The sequence below is a fragment of the Gallinula chloropus genome (genome assembly GCF_964237585.1).
Source record: "Gallinula chloropus genome assembly, chromosome: 1".
NCBI classification, from domain to species: Eukaryota; Metazoa; Chordata; class Aves; order Gruiformes; family Rallidae; genus Gallinula; species Gallinula chloropus.
Window position 1 is genome coordinate 20,287,454 of NC_140085.1, and position 15,737 is coordinate 20,303,190.

A 15,737-nucleotide genomic window follows, 5' to 3' on the forward strand; every position below is an offset into this window, starting at 1 on the left:
GGCTACCTTACTGGGAAGCTTTCAGGTTGTATTGCTGATTTTAGTAAACAGGCTGACCAGTGTTTATGCTGACTTGCATTTTAACCCTTTTAATAAATTTCCTTTTCTTTTAAAGCCTTAGATTCATTGCTCTTGAGCAGGAAAAGTGATTATCCAAGCTCATTATGTGTCCAAGCAAAATAATTTCCCTATAGCCCGAGGGCCTCGCGCTGAAATTGATCACCTATTTTTAGAAAGGAACCATAGCTAAATCTGTCTTGTTCCTCTGCCAGTCATACCTATCAGGGGACTGTGAGCCTGTCAGGTGCAGGTACATGGGGATTATGGCCTGTCCCTTTTACCAATTACATTCATGTCACTAACAAAGGAGTAGGGTCAGTTGGTACCTCTCACCATGTTGGACTAGAAGCTAGAGAGGAGAGGTAGTATTTGTGGCACAAAAATGGGATTATAATGGTGGTAGAGCAAAGGAACTAAAAATTTTTCTATTTTTTCACAAATTTTAAAAAATTTCAGATTTTTGTCTGGTTATCTAAGACCCCTACACCCCAGCAGGCTTTTCTGCATCTCACTGCTGACTCCTTTCCTTTCCGCAATGGATTTATTTAGTATTCTGAGCATCTGAATCACCTCAATATCCTGGGCATTGTCTTCCTCGCCACTCATGGATCCCTCATCATGTGCAGGCTTTCTGATAATCTTAATGGATTTCCAAAATGTATTTACTTGGTGTGGTGGGTTGGGTTTGGCTGGCCATCAGGTCCCACCAAAGCTGCTCTATCACTTCCCTTCTCACCTAGACATGGGGAGAATAACATGATGGAAGGCTTGTGGGTCGAGATGAGGACAGGGAGATCACTCACCAGTTACCATCACAAGGAACAAACTCAACAAAATTAATTTTATTTATTTCAAATCAAGGTAGGATAATGAGACATAAAAAGCAAATCTTAAAACAGCTTCCCCCACCACTCCTTTGTTTGTAGGCTCAATGTCATTCTCAATTTCTCTACCTCCTCCCCCTGAGCAGCACAGGGGGATGGGGAATGGGGGTTGCGGTCAACTCATCACACACTGTCTCTGCTGCTCCTTCCTCCTCACACTCTTCCCCTGGTCCAGCATGGCATCCCAACAGCAGGACATTCATTTCTCCAACGTGACTCCTTCCCACAGGCTGCAGTTCTTCACAGATTGCTCCAGCGGGGGTCCCTTCCATGGGGTACGGTCCTTCAGGAAGAGACTGCTCCAGCATGGATCTCCCACAGAGCCACCGGTCCTGCCAGAAGACCTGCTGCAGTGCAGGCTTCTCTCCTCAGGGCTGCAGGTCCTGCCAAGAGCCTGTTCCAGTGTGGGCTTCCCACAGGGGTCACAGCCTCCTTTGGAGCACCTCCACCTCCTCTGGCATGGGGTTCTCCGTGGGCTGCAGATGAGTATCTGCTCATCCATCAACCTCCATGGGCTGCAGAGGGACAGTCTGCCTCACCACAGTCTTCTCCATCGGCTGCAGGGGAATCTCTGCTCCCCCATCTCCTCCCCCTCCTTCTTCACTGACCTTGGTGCCTGCAGAGTTGTTCATCTCGCATATTCTCACTCCTCTCTCCCAGCAGCTGTGATGCAGCAGTTTTTACCCTTTCTTAAACCATGAGAGTGGTTCCAAAGAATGTTTATCAATACAGTGATAGGCGCTTTATACATATAAATATATATATACATGTCTCCGAGGTGCTAGCAATATCACTGATGGGCTTAGCTTTGGCAGCAGCAGATCTGTCTTTCAGCTAGCTGGAATAGCTCTGCCAAACAGGCTCTGTCAGACAGATGCCAGGTGAAGTTTCTGGTATCTCACAGAAGCCACCCCTGTAGCCTGCCCACTACCAAAACCATGCCACACAAACCCAATACATTTTAGGATCTTTCTGACTCATCTGCACCTTCTTACAGGGTTTGAGGTTGGGGACAGGGTAGCAATTGCCATAGTGGAGGAAAATTGTTATGGTACTGCCCAGATTAAATATGTTAATATAGTTCCATTCTCCAACGTGGGGTTTTGGGGGGGAAAAGTACTCCTTTTCAAAAAATGTGTAAGGATATTTTTGTGGGTTCTGAACTGGACTTGAAGTGTCTCCATGGTGCAATTCAGGAGAAGAGGTTGGTGCTTGACCTGCAACTGGGACCATGACACCAGTTTTCCCAGGAGAAAACTCATGGCAAGAGTGGTTGCTGTGGGGGGAGCTGGGGCTCCTGTGCATCACAAGGCAACTCCTCAGTGGTGGCAAGTGGTGGAGAGCTGGAGTTGCTGGCTGATGGCAGTAACAGGCTGGCCGTGGTGATGTATTCCAAGGGGCACTACTGAGGAGGTGTGATACAGCTAAGAGCCTTTGGAGACTTGTGCTCCTCAGTTCTGATGTTCGTACCCTCCCCACAGGCTGGTGGGGTCTGTGGGACTTCTTTCTCCTTGTTGAGGTGCTGCGTTGTTTCCTTCTGGTTGGGGAGCAGGGAGGGCTGTGCAGGACCTGCCTCAGGGTGTTCTTGTCTCTGTGGAGCCTGAGGACGGTCTTCTTTTAGGAGAGTCACATACTGAAGAGAACCTGATTTCTCACGGACTCGCACTGGGTCCACTTGCAGGGCCTGACTCGTATCAGGCTGGGAGGACATCACTGGGCTGTACAAGTATGGACCATTGAAAGCAAAGCAAGTCTGGGAAGAAGTACTTGCATCAGCAGCACTCTTGCATGGATGCCTGGCAATCAGGCAGGATGGATCAGCAGTCTGATTCAGAGGGCAGACAAGTGTGGACAATGAAAGTGAGGTTTTATCTGGCGCTCCAGAAGTTTGACAGGAGATTTGTGGAGTCAGTGTAGCATGGAAAGACTGCACTGCCTTTGCCTCAGCTCCATGGTACTGTGCTGGACTCTTAGTGGTCCTGTTCAGGTGAAAAAACACAGAACTTAGCTGCTATTGACGGCTCTCTTAACTGACAGCTCTCCAAGGTGATAACTGCACATAAACGGGATGTTCTAAGTGGATATGCTGTTTTCCAGGAAACCAGAGGGAACGTTTGGACACATCTCTCATACCTTCCTTAGCAGATGCAAGCCTCAGCCTTTTCTGTGCCACAGCAAGAGATCAACTGTCTCCCGCCAAGATACGAGAGCACAAATCAGCTTTTGAGAAAAATGATGGTTTTGCTGTAAATAAAACACAGCCAAGGACCATTCTTTGGCCCTCTGGTTAAAAAGCTGTGTCCACACTGTAGAGGCACCATAGCCTTCTGCTTTTCCCACAGTGTCTGCAGTTTAAAACACAACTAAAGGTTTTGTGTCTGTTTCGGTTCAAAGCGCACAACACACTGTGCAGCTGTGTTACAGCTGCATTCACAGTCTGAAACAGGATGTGTGCTGCACCACCTGGGTGCAAAGCCTGCTCTAACACTGTGGAAGGACACTGGACACTGGACACAGCCTAACCTGGTACAGCTGTGCCCAAGTTGTCCGCCAGGAATGGTTGCTACCCTGTGCTATTTCCCAAACTGCACCAGGATGTTATCTTGGAGAATGCTAGTTGGCACAGGCCAGACCGTGGCGGGCACAGTGCTGACAACAAAGCAGTGCAAGCAGTTACAAGGCAATAGTTGATACTACATCTTGGCCCTGATTTATTTAGCAGTATATGCTCAGCCAACGTGACTGCTAGCATCAGCGCTTATGCAGCTCTTGATCTTTCAGTGATACCTTACAGTTGCTTCTTCAAAATAAAGCGACTGTCTCTTACAAGCACTGGATGGGGAGCTAGGGAGAAGACCAAGATTTCAAAGAAGTAACAAAGATAATCCATCTTTCCTTCACATGAGTTACAAAAGTATATATTAAAAAGAGCTGACCCTCTCTCCTAAGAGGCAGATAATTATCATGAAACCCAAGAGTCAGTTTAATTTGTGTCAACCTCCCTGACTGCTCTGCAACTTCGGATAGTTTCTTGAACAGAGCACTATGATCACCTCCCCTCTGTCTTTAAAGACCTGACACAAATTTGAGGCTATATGGACAATTTGGAGCTATTTCTGATCAGCTGCATGCTGGCCAGGACCTCTGTAGCTTTTTGTTGTTCTCATTCCACTTTCAAAGTCAGACTTTGCTTCAAGGAGCAGAAAGTATGTCATCTCTAAAGGATGAAGAGGTAAGGAGTATGTGCCTTTTCATGAGAGGAAGGTTGTGTTCAGGTGGGTTGGGAAGAAATCTGCCAACAAGTTTTCCACCCTGTTACATCAATGCCTTTTATTCAAACCTATTTCCAAAGGAAATGCAGAGGAAGAAACGGAGCAGGTTTCTATCCTCAGAATTCCAGCTGCAGAAGTCAAGTTCTGCTGCTGCAGCAGCAACCCATTACAATTTCTGTAGATGTTTGTAAGGTGTACGCAGACTTAGGAGGTACACAGGAGAAAATGCTTTGTCCTCATATCACCCATCGCAATGGGTGATACACATTTGTAGCCTGCTCTTACACCAGGGTTAGTAGGGAACTTTTCAAGAAAGGACTGGGGAGCAGGCTGTTTACTTACCCATCCAGCACTTGAAGGCAGTTAATCGGCTCCACCTTCTCAGAAGTGTTCTGCATGAGGCTGGCTGGCTGTTGGCCAGCAGCTTTCTGAAGGAAGGAAAGAAAGATTGTTAACAGTTCTGAGAAAAGAGAGATCATGTTAAGGCCAGGAAGAGCCGGGAGCCATGGGCACAAGAATGCTGGTAGCACATTTGTGAGAGGACAAGAACAAGCTTCTAGGCATTCACATCGTATAATCAGTTTAAGAGTTTATCAACCTGTGTTTTATGAGTAATCTTGTCTAAATAACTTTTTTCCTGACAACTTTGCTGTTTTCATTTTTAGGGCAATGCTGTTTCCCTACCTAAGCACCGTAGAAGCATCGCCACAGGCAAACTTTAACAGATTGATGCAGGTTAAAGAACTGTCAATCGGAAAGTGTTCCTGGCGCCTTCATACCCCTTTGATTTGTTCTAACATATTCCATCAGCTTTTCTCTCCTTTGTCCTTGCTCCAGTGTGCAGATCCTCTTCACATTTCAACCTTCTTTAGCTAGAACAAGGTGAGATCTATTCCTCTTCAATCTTCAAGTGGATGGTGATGTAGAAGCAATCCCACCACTATAACTATAGAGTATGTTCTGTCCTCCAGAAGACTATTCCTTCACTTCCTCATTGTCTATCCCTGACCCATCTTTACGCAGCATTGGAGTCAGGGGCTGCCGCAGCTGCAGGTTCCTGTCACAATAAACCTCCAATCTGCTGTTTTATGCAATGCTTACTCTGATTCAGCAGCACACAAGGGTGCTCTGGGCAACATTTCACCTGTAGAGCTAAAATGACTGTCCATCCCTGCTGACTGACCAGAGAAACGGGATCGCCAGGATCTTTACAAACTGTAGGAATGAAAACTTGCAATCCCACAAGACTAACAGACACCACTTGTGGATGTAGAGCTGGGTATGAAACAGGTAACAAAGCTGCTGTATGATTTTTAGGGTGGTGAATGGCCTTGTACAGGCATTGATTATTGTGCATGGAAAGAAACAGAGTTGATGACATCTGTCTACCACCAAATTAATCAGCAGGAACTTTAGAATAATGACTGATCTGCAAGGAGGATTTATCAGAGCCTGCAGAACATGCAGATATGCACCATACAGAACAGTCTAATGTACCACATTTCCCCTATACCAACTGCTGACTGGATGCGTGTCTGAAAGACATTGCTTGCTGACGGACTAAGGGGCTGAGAAACAGTGGTTGCCAAATGAACGGTTAGCTGAGGACCATGACAGCCCACCATGTGCAGAACCCTCCAGAACAATGCTAAGACCAGGCATTCCACTTAAGGTGAAAATAAAAACTGGGACAAAATGACTTGCAAAGCAGGGGGTGAAGCTGATAGACAAGACAGAGGCTGAAAGCTAAAACTGTTGTAATTGGAGAACTGTTAACTTAATCTTTGTAAAGACCACTCTTCCCTGCAGTTGTACATCACTGACTTGCACTGCAGGGAGCTAGAAATGAGGTGGAAGTCATTTAGCTTAAGTAGAAGATAGAACACAGTGGCAAAAATAGCATGAGCTCTCTGTCTGTAGAATTGAGATTAGCAGCATTGCCTTAAGGAGATAAAGACATTAGAGATGTGAGATCAAATACAAATCCAATGGTTTCAGGGGAGACTCGCAGACAGATAAGGTTCTGGAAGTACAACGGCGAGAAACTGAAACACATGAGTGTGAAAACACTGTTTTCATAAAACTCCAAGTATGCTCCACGTAGGGCCTCTTTTGGTGATACCCACCTACTGGGGGAGAATTTCTTTGACTCATAAGATTTGTGTGGCTCTTGCAGATGAAATCAGGAAATGGATGAGGGAGACAGAAGGAAGAAAAACAAAGCTCCTTGCTTTCAAAAATGCCTCCTAAGATACAACTGTACAAACTACACATTTGCTTTTCTTTGCCCTCTCCTTTCTTTATGAGAAGGAAAATAGAAGCAACAGGTTTAATTTGCAAGGAGCTTAGGAGGCATTTTGGAGGCAAGAGATGGCAAAACTGACCAGATATGTCAGAGAGAAAAGTTAATTTTATTTTTCAACTCTCAGGTCCTGGATACTAAGGTAGGAAAACAGGTAGAAGACCAAAGTCTATAGTGAAGGGTTTCATAAGACTCAGCCAGGCTCAGTAATCCTCCTGGACAGGACAGCAGTCTTTTCAGTGACAGTCAAGGTCCTGAGTTGGCAGCTCCCCCTCAACCAGACATAGCCTTTCTTTTCATCCTGAATAACTCCATGTTGTACTACTCCAGGAGCAGATTTCAAGATACAGTTCCCTCTTACCACCTGGTAGCTCTGGATCAGGACACTCTTGCTGGGGTTTGGAATCTTTTCCTCCCACATTTTCTTCTTCCTGCAAGAACAACAACAACAACAGAGCTTTCAAGGTTTGCTTCACAACGTGGCTGCAAGCAGAAAAGACTGCAGCCTCAATGCTGGGATGCTCTGCACAGACAGGCACCACCAAAGCCCAATGATCTCCCTTGCACAGATGTGCACAAGGCTGCCCACTGCACACCAAGGCTCCATCTCTCACGGGAGACAAGCAGCACCGTGCTCAGTCTTGATGCCACTCTCATGGCCCACACACTGCTAAATCTAGTGGCAGTGCAAGCCTACCTGAGGAAACACTTGTAGCTGCAATACATAACGATGAGCAAAGGGATGATGAGGGCTGACAGCACCACTGGCAGAACCACTGTTGATGGAACTGAAACAAAGAAGAGAGAAATAGGCATCCCCCTGCAGAGTGGCTGCAGGCTTTTCCCTCTGGTCAGTCTTCATGGAAGCGGATCAGAGAAATATGGGAGGCATGGCAAGGGATACGATCATAAGGTCTTCAAGCTGTTGGGATACCCCTCCACAGCAGGACAGACCACACATGGCCTGAATGGCTTACTGACCAAAGAAATTAGTCATTTCCTGCATTAATACTTTCTTGGATTTTACTGACATCACAGTAAACATTTCACGCTAATAAAAAGTTGATTAGGTGCCTAACTCCACAATGAACAATGAAAAAGTCTTCAGGCATCTCAGGTCTGCCTCACTCTGTACAGCCCTGAAAAGAGATAGGACCTCAGAAATATTCCAAGAGCTTCCTCTGCTCATGGCCATCGATGTTCAACAACATACCAATTTCTTCCTGCTTACACTCATCAAAATTGTATTAGTGTCTTACAACACAACAAGCTTCCTCAGGAAAAATCATGTAAGATCCTATTGCTTTTAGCACAAGACCATAGTGGGGGCAGACATTCTGCATTTAAGTCCAGAAACAGCAAAAACATGTAAAGGATCCTATCTCCAGCAGGCTACACTGTGTGTTTTATGCAACCTCATAGTCATTCTGCAAATAGCAAAGAGTAGTGGCTTCTTGAAGTCTTGAGCTCTTTGGGCACCGATAGCAGTGTTCTAATGGGATCAGGAAACGTGTGGCTGTTTGGGCAAGATCTTTTCTTGATTCTCCATGTGGAAAACTTTACAGTTGGTTTTACTCACCTTGAGAAGGAGACTAAGAAAGAAGCTTAAAATGAGGTGATTCCTGCTCATGTCCCTCATTAGCATTGTTGTTCTACTGCAAGGATGCAGAAATGACAGCTACCCTGATAAGGGACCACATGGCTGGACCTAACTTCAACCACAACAGCAAGAATGTATTTTTCTGTAGAGGCATTTCAGGATTAAGAATCCACAACACCATATAGCAGTAGCCTTCATGAAAAGTACCATTCCCAGTCTTCCATGCGAACTCCTCACTCCATTTACTCCAAGGCCCCTCGTAATCTGGAGGTGTATTCACCCTTGCACGCATTTTCCCCCTGTATTCTGTAGATGATGCCAACGTCTGCAGGGTGAGGATGAAGGGAGGCTCATCATTGATGATATCTAATGTCTGAGAAGTCTGGGGAGAAGAAGGAAGAAAAAAGGACCAAGTGAGAGGAACCGTCTTTCCCGATTGCCCAGCAAAGAGAAATCCCAGACATCCTGCACTTTCTAAGACTTACTTACCTCTTCGTATTGGTTGTTTTTCCAGTACTCAAATTGGTATCTCTGTTTTATGAAGTTATATCCCGAAGTGTGTTTTATCCACCTCAGTTCATACTCCTGGTTCTCTGTCAGTATTACTGACACATTTGTAGGTGGCAGCACCTTAACTGGAATACATCACAGTACTTATCAACATACTGATCCAGCAGCCCCTTTCCCCATTGTGAGTGGTTTCCAGAGACTGAAGGCAAGGTTGGTTTATGCCATGTAGGAAGTCTCAGCTTTTTAACACTTTGTTGTTCCCTGCATCTTCATTTTCCAGTCAAATACAATAAACCAGTATACCATGAACTAACAGAAAATCTGTATCCACTAATACTGACAGTAGTCTTTGTGCGCAGAAAAGCAGTAAAGCAATATCTGAAACACCTTATACGGTGTCCAGTTACTTTGACATCAGTTCTGGTCTCTTCCCCTTCCCACACGCTTTCTTCAGCCCCACAGAGCAACTCACTGTTCTTGTAGGTTTCAACAGTTTTCACCTCTGTCTTGGCCCGGACAGACACATTGTACCGACTCTGACTGCTGGGGTTGCTAAGAGGGATCTCACAGCTCTGGAGCACATATGGGATGTGGGGCAAAGCCTCCTCATGCACAGGAGAGCACTCCTCTTCTCTGAGGGGAGAAAAAGAAGTTGTGCAGAGGTCAGAAGGAATGGGACAGAGCAGAAACTCCGCAGCAGAGCTGCAGACATGCTGCCATGGGCAAAGCACATACACTGATGCAGAAGGGGCCCTGAAGAACAAGCCAAAGAGGACAGAGGTGGTGATTGCTTTCTTCACTTCCCAGCTGCACGTCAGACGGTCTGCACCATTGAAGAGGCAGCGAAGGTTCCTAGGATCGAGGCCACCTTCAGAGAAGAAGAGAGCAAGCTAAGTGACAGGAAAGGTCTGGCTTCTCAGCCAGCGCTTCCGCCTCTGCCCTGCCCCGCTCCATCCCACGCTACCTTCAGGGGTCTGCCATGACACCTCCGTGCTCCACTTGCTGTACTGCCCAGAGGAGCCGCTGGCCTGCCCTGGTCTGGCTCGCACACGGGCAACGTAGCTGCTCCCTGGGACAAGGTCCTTACACCTCAGGTTGTAATGTGTATTGTTGGAGACCAAGAGCGAGACAGCTTTCTGTTGTCAGGAGTAAGGAGAGAGAGCAGAAAGGGAGGGAATGAAGCCACAGGCTCCTGTTGGAACGGGCTTTAATTCCATTTGAGAGGGATTTGGGCAAAATCAATTCCCACTCAAAACCAAGTGCAGGACTTTTTTAGTGAAGAACAGATCTTTGCTTTCAGTCCAGGACAAATGGCATTTCATGGGCAAGTCGCTTGCAAGCAGAGAGACAGCCCCTTCCTCCTGAACTGAAACAACACTTGTTGCATCTCCTCAGAGTGCCCAAGAATGAATGGAAAGGCCATTTAGTTGCACAACATTTACCAGAGGCTCCCAACCGCCCAAGAGGGTGAGCCTGAACCAGGGCAGCACGGCATCTCCGCTCTTACCTCCCAGGACTCCCAGTCCCGCTTGTAAGTGACTTCATAGTCCCGTGCATTGCCCAGCACTTGGCTTCCATCAGCTGCTTTCCAGGTCAGCGAGATGGTTTCTGATCCCATCAAGCTGGCTGAGAGGTTTTGAGGTGGGAGGGTCTGAGCTGGAAAGCAAAGGTACAACCCGTGAGAGGAGGTAGTGAGGACAGGGACATAAAGTGGGGAAGATTTTCAATATGTGAGAGAACCTGGATATTTAACAATTTCCCTGGTTTGCTACAAATAATCCGTGTTTGTTTCTCTCTGCAGTGTGCAAACTTTACAAGATGTCTGACATAGCCATGAACAGAAGAGTAAGGTAGGGAGAGAGAGATGCTGTTTTGCAGTTTTACAGCAACTTTGTCAAAGACTATGCTGTAATGCATAGAGAGAGCATGGTTCTGAAAGAGAAGGCTTTTTTGAGATCTTCTCCCAGTCACAATCAAGACACTGGTTAGCTGACAGGTCTACCTCCATTTTGTCCTTCGTAATCATTGAAGGTAGATTTGGTTTTGTCTATCCTGAATGCACTGAAGTTGAAGGTGGTAGTATGGCCTTGTAGCCATTTGACTTCACTCTTGCTTATATTTCAGCTTAAACTCTGGCCTAAGCATCTTTTTAGGATTAGATTTTCAATACATTAATCTGAAAACCTTACAAACACTCAAGAACAGAGACAAGACTTAGTGGTTCATCTTTACCGTTGTGAAACAAGTAGAAATTTAGCTCTGCCTGCAGTACCAGGTCAAATTTGAAGTTGCAGATTTTTGAATCATTTCCATGGATGTGACACACACAGTGCATTGTGCAGTTCTGGCAGTCAGTGTGGTTTTCACTGTTCTGGGACCTGCAAGTCATTTCTTTGTCCCTGGTTACACAGAAAAAAAGCATGACTAGATGACCCAATGTGTATTTTCTGAAACCTTCCCTACACGTTTTATTCTGCTCCAAAGTCAGTGTTTATCACTGCATTATGCTGGCATATTCTACTGTTCATGAAGTGACATGAATAAATTCTCTACTATTAAACACATCTGCTTTATTCTCTCTCCATTTCCTCAAAGGAAGATGCACCCACAATAATTATTTTGGGTTGGTAGGTGTCTGGGCCCCGAGCACAACCTCTTTCATGCCTGCCCCTCCCTGCCCCCAGCCAGGGGTCTGGCTACCCATGCACAAGGCTGTCTAAGCTGGAACCAGTCTGAGTGAGGGCCTCCCCACCTTCACTCAGAAGCTGCTTTTAATTTCAGGCCTTTGCCTTTGGTCCTCGCCTGAGCTATGACGCAGCCATATCTATGCCTGGCAATACATGTTGCTGATTGTGATCTGTGGAATTGACTTCCTGGCTTGACCTTAAGCCTGGCTACAGGATAGGGTTTCCCTTGGGAATCTGGAGTGATGGCTGACAACTGACTCTCACTGTGGGATTACGCCATTCTCAGCTGGCAGTTTACATTCACGCATATGCATTATGCTTACACTAGAGAAGTCAAAGAAGGTAAGCCAAAGAAATGCAGCTAGCAGATGGGACAGAAGTTTTCTGGGGACTGGGAGGACTACACAGTCATCCTACAGAAAAAAAATCAATTTATTTCCATGCAGACTCTGGACTCCTTTATGCCACAGGTACACTTAAATCCTCAGCAAACTGCTAACATTTGGAATGTTTTTCAGTGCTCTAGGGACTGTAAGAGACAGCTTCACGACTGACTTCAACAACTGTTAGGTCAACTCATCGAAGATTCTTAATGCTCTTTCTCAAAAGTAAAACAAAGCTAACTTCTTCTTGTTCTTATTTCACATTTTCTTCCCACCCTCCAGTCTCTCTGCTGTTTGCCCCACCACCTCCTGCTTCTACTATCATTCTTTTTCTCCTTCCCTTATCTCTTTCTTCTTCTCTGTCCCTTCCCTATTAATCTCCAATTTGACTGTTCTAATTTCTTCTTGAAAGGAACCAGAAGTAGCAAAATGCTAGTGCAAGACACAGAGTAGTATCTCTGAAAGGAAACCAAATGCGTCAAAAAACCCATACAACTTCTGTATTTCTCACAGTTTGTTCTGCAGAACTTCTTTCAACATAGCTATGGTTTCACTGGTATCAGGAAGAAGACCTCTTTGCTCTTCTGATTAGTTATTATCACCACTGCATCTAGTGTAACACACCCTTCTCCATTTGGGTACAATAGTTACCATGTCCTGCCATACTTTTTGTGTGCGCTCTCACGGCAAAAGCAGAGAAGAGTGATTGAATAGATAATGAAAACAACTTGATTAGCATGCTTCATTTCCTGTTTTTCTTCATCCTGTATGGAACCAGCTTTCTGCCAAGCAAGGATATAACATGGGTGTCTGCAAGCTGGATACTATGCTGGCTGCAAGCCCTGTCCACTGTCCTTTCGCCCAGCTCCATCTCTTTGGTTCATCAGCCAAGCCCCTTTAGACCCTTCACAGAACACCAGCCAGACACTTACTTTTCACAACAGTTCAGAGTAACATTCACAAACTGATGAGCCTCTGAGCACTCCATCCATGTGCAAGTTGTAACAGATGTGTGGTTGCTATTACACTGGAGGGTCTGCATGGGGATGCTATCTGAAAAGAGAAGATGGATGGGGATAAGGAGGTAGTGGGAAATGGTAAAATGAGCACAAGCTCTGCTCTTGTACTGAAGACAGATACAGAGAAGTGAGTATCTTAATGATGAGATCTGCTGAGAACATCCCCAGTGTAGTTCAGCTCATCCTGCAGGGATTTCACAAATAAAATTTGGCACTTCATTGGAAAGCCTGAAGGCAAGAAGTCTCCAGCAGCAGCTGCTGCTTTTAGAGTAGGCTACACTGTCATTATGTTGCTATCTATCACAATTTTATTGTGAGCCTTCAGACTGAGAAAGCCTCAACTTTTTGCCTGTATTTGTAAATCAAAATGGTCATGCAAGAAAAGTATGATTTTGGTCTACAATCTGTGAAAAAAAGGCTGGAATAATTTTGTACTAGGTAAAATTAATTTTCAAGAAAAAAATCTAGTACAAAATGCAAGTCCAAACAGTTAAGCTTAGTGTTTTTAAGTCTCACTGGACTTCATGCTTTTGAAACAAAAGAGCCTCATAATACTGGCTAAAACTTCAAACACATCTTCCCCTTGCTGTTCCCCATTCCCAGGCAGGAATCACAGCCATTCTGTTACAGTGAACTATGGTCTAAGACTTCACATTGTACCTCTTCCTGAATTGCAGAGGCCTGATGCTCCATGAAACTCCAGCATGGATGGAAAGCTCATCAAGCAAGTGTGAGTATAACACAGAAAGCCAAAAGAGCAGCTCTCCCCAGTGAAAAGCCTGTTCTCTACTGTGAATGATCTTTTGATATTCCAAGAAGGAGGAAATGGAAGTATCCAACTTCCAACTGGGCAGTGCTGGATGGGTATTAATTTAGATGAGCACTCACATCAGCATCAGCGTCCCAGGATCCGCATAATTCTGAGTCCTGGTAAATCTCTGCATAGTTTTGCCATAAACAAGGGTCCAAGCCAAATGGGAAGACATATCCCCCCACCCCCCCAGGATACAGGCAGTGTAGTGTTGACTTCTGTACCCCTTAACAACATAAAGAATCTGCAAGACATTTAGAAAAACGACTTCTAAGAACAAAACTATGAATTTTTTTAGAAAGCTAAATAAAAGCTATCAATTCACTGCTCTTCTAGCAGTGATGAGATGTTTCAGTAGAAGGGCAGTAAGTGCAAGATATGGGTGAGTGATTATTTTTTTAAGACAGAAAAACAGATGCTGCATTAAGCAGGACATTCAGCTTTGCCTTCATGGGTTGTTGTCATGGTGGTGAATACATTCACGTGCCTACCAAGTAAGCCCACTTGCCTTAGCAAAAGTTATGCCTCTAGGAAGTCATATGTAGAAGTGAGAGACACCCACTCTGGTTAGCTACAATGATAATTAAGTCACAGAAAAGAGAAAGCTTTCTGACATGGAAAATGCATTTCAAAATTTAGTGGCTGAAAAAATTGTGTCCATCTATCAGTGAACAAACATACCTCACAGGTGGATTTGTGGAGAACCTGCTTTTCCTCTTTCTTTTGTGGAAAAGCTCTGTGGAAGGAGGAGCTGTATTGAGGACAGGTCACTCTTAACCTGGGAAATTGCATGTGCCCTTCCCTGAGAATTCAGACTCCAAGAACAAGCACTGGGGTTGATTCTGCCATCATGGGAACTACTGACCCAGGGTCAGCTCATTTGAGAGCTCTGCTCTTCAGAAACAGTATCCAGGAGATAGCAAGGAATTATTTCACCATTTCTAGCAGGCCTAGGACAGCTGATACCTAATCTTGCAAGAAGCACCTGTGCCCAAGCCAAGTCACTTTCAGGTCCAAAACCTGAAATATGCAGCAAAACCAAGGTTGTTTCAGTCATCTTAGGATTATTGCTTGAGACGCCACAGAGTCCATGGCATTCATACTGCAAATCACGTTAGGCAAGGGAGCATAATCCTCCCAGGTACCAGAGATACATGTCTGTCTCTGGAAAGACAGGTGTGCAGTGGGTATGTTTACCAATGCCTTTTATTTCAATAACTTTTGTTCAATATCTCCGAGCCTCCAACACTTAAGAGTAATGACTAAGCTCCACACTTGCACAGATGCTGTGTCTCTGCTCTGCCAGCTGTTACCAACCATCTCTCAGCTCCCTGTCTTTTAGGAAGCATCCAGCCCTCACTTTAAAGAAAAAGAGGGTATCATCTGGAGGCAGGACAAGTCAACAGACATAATGAAAAGACACCTGTTGTTCAGGAAAAAAATGCAGGTTGGAAAAATTTTTTCCTTCACTATAAATCAAGATGATATCTAACAAGGGGACAGGCAAAATCACAGCCCATACTGGTAATAGTCATGCCTGGTCAATTTAAATAAATACACAAAAAGCATATGAACATTGTCTAGCCCATCAAGTTTGGGTTCTTGCCTAAATAGCATTCACAGCTATTCCATTTAAATGCATCTGGAGTGTTTGGCATAGCCCTGGTAACTACATACGTGTATGCTCACAGAGTCCCCTCTTTTTGTCACCAAGATGAAAGTAGAAAATAAAGAGAGGATAAAGAAATAGCAGGTGAAAAGGAATAATAATATAAAATGCATATAAAAGAGAGGAGGAGAAAATAGAGGGAAAGTGTCTGAAACTCACCTTGAATAGTTCCAACCCCCAAAACCATGCATGGTACTAGAAGAAGACTGACGAGCTCTCTCACCTTCACACCTTTGCACACAAACATGATCTTGTGTCAGGCAACAACTTTCTGCATCACTGTTTGTTCTACCTCAAATGCATGTTCAACTGCCACTGTTCTTCTTTCTTTGTCACCAGTTCTGTCTGAAAGCAAAACTCATGTTGTTAGCTCAGAGAATCTTGGGTCTTCTGTAGGCCCCAAACTTCTCTTCCATCAACACTGACATGATCTCCTAGAGTAGCTTCATATGAAGGTGATTTATTATCAGGAAAACTTTCTCCTTCTTCACCAAAAGACAAGGAGAAAAGTTGCTGTCTTTAACTAACGATAGGATTTTC

At 44.9% G+C, this 15,737-nt stretch overlaps 1 protein-coding gene across 1 annotated transcript; it reads right to left on the reverse strand.

The window, feature by feature from the left end:
- Positions 1 to 887: 887 nt before the first annotated feature.
- LOC311205178 (uncharacterized protein) lies at positions 888 to 15,444 on the reverse strand (the record flags this gene model as incomplete). The annotated part of the gene is given in 16 exon segments (XM_084279491.1): positions 888 to 2,223; positions 2,225 to 2,346; positions 2,350 to 2,923; positions 4,559 to 4,808; positions 6,717 to 6,949; positions 7,216 to 7,374; positions 8,098 to 8,110; positions 8,326 to 8,500; positions 8,608 to 8,753; positions 9,101 to 9,261; positions 9,364 to 9,496; positions 9,593 to 9,764; positions 10,136 to 10,284; positions 10,861 to 11,027; positions 12,631 to 12,751; positions 15,357 to 15,444. Coding segments are annotated over 16 exon segments (3,015 nt in total). The 3' UTR covers positions 888 to 1,871.
- Positions 15,445 to 15,737: the final 293 nt, after the last annotated feature.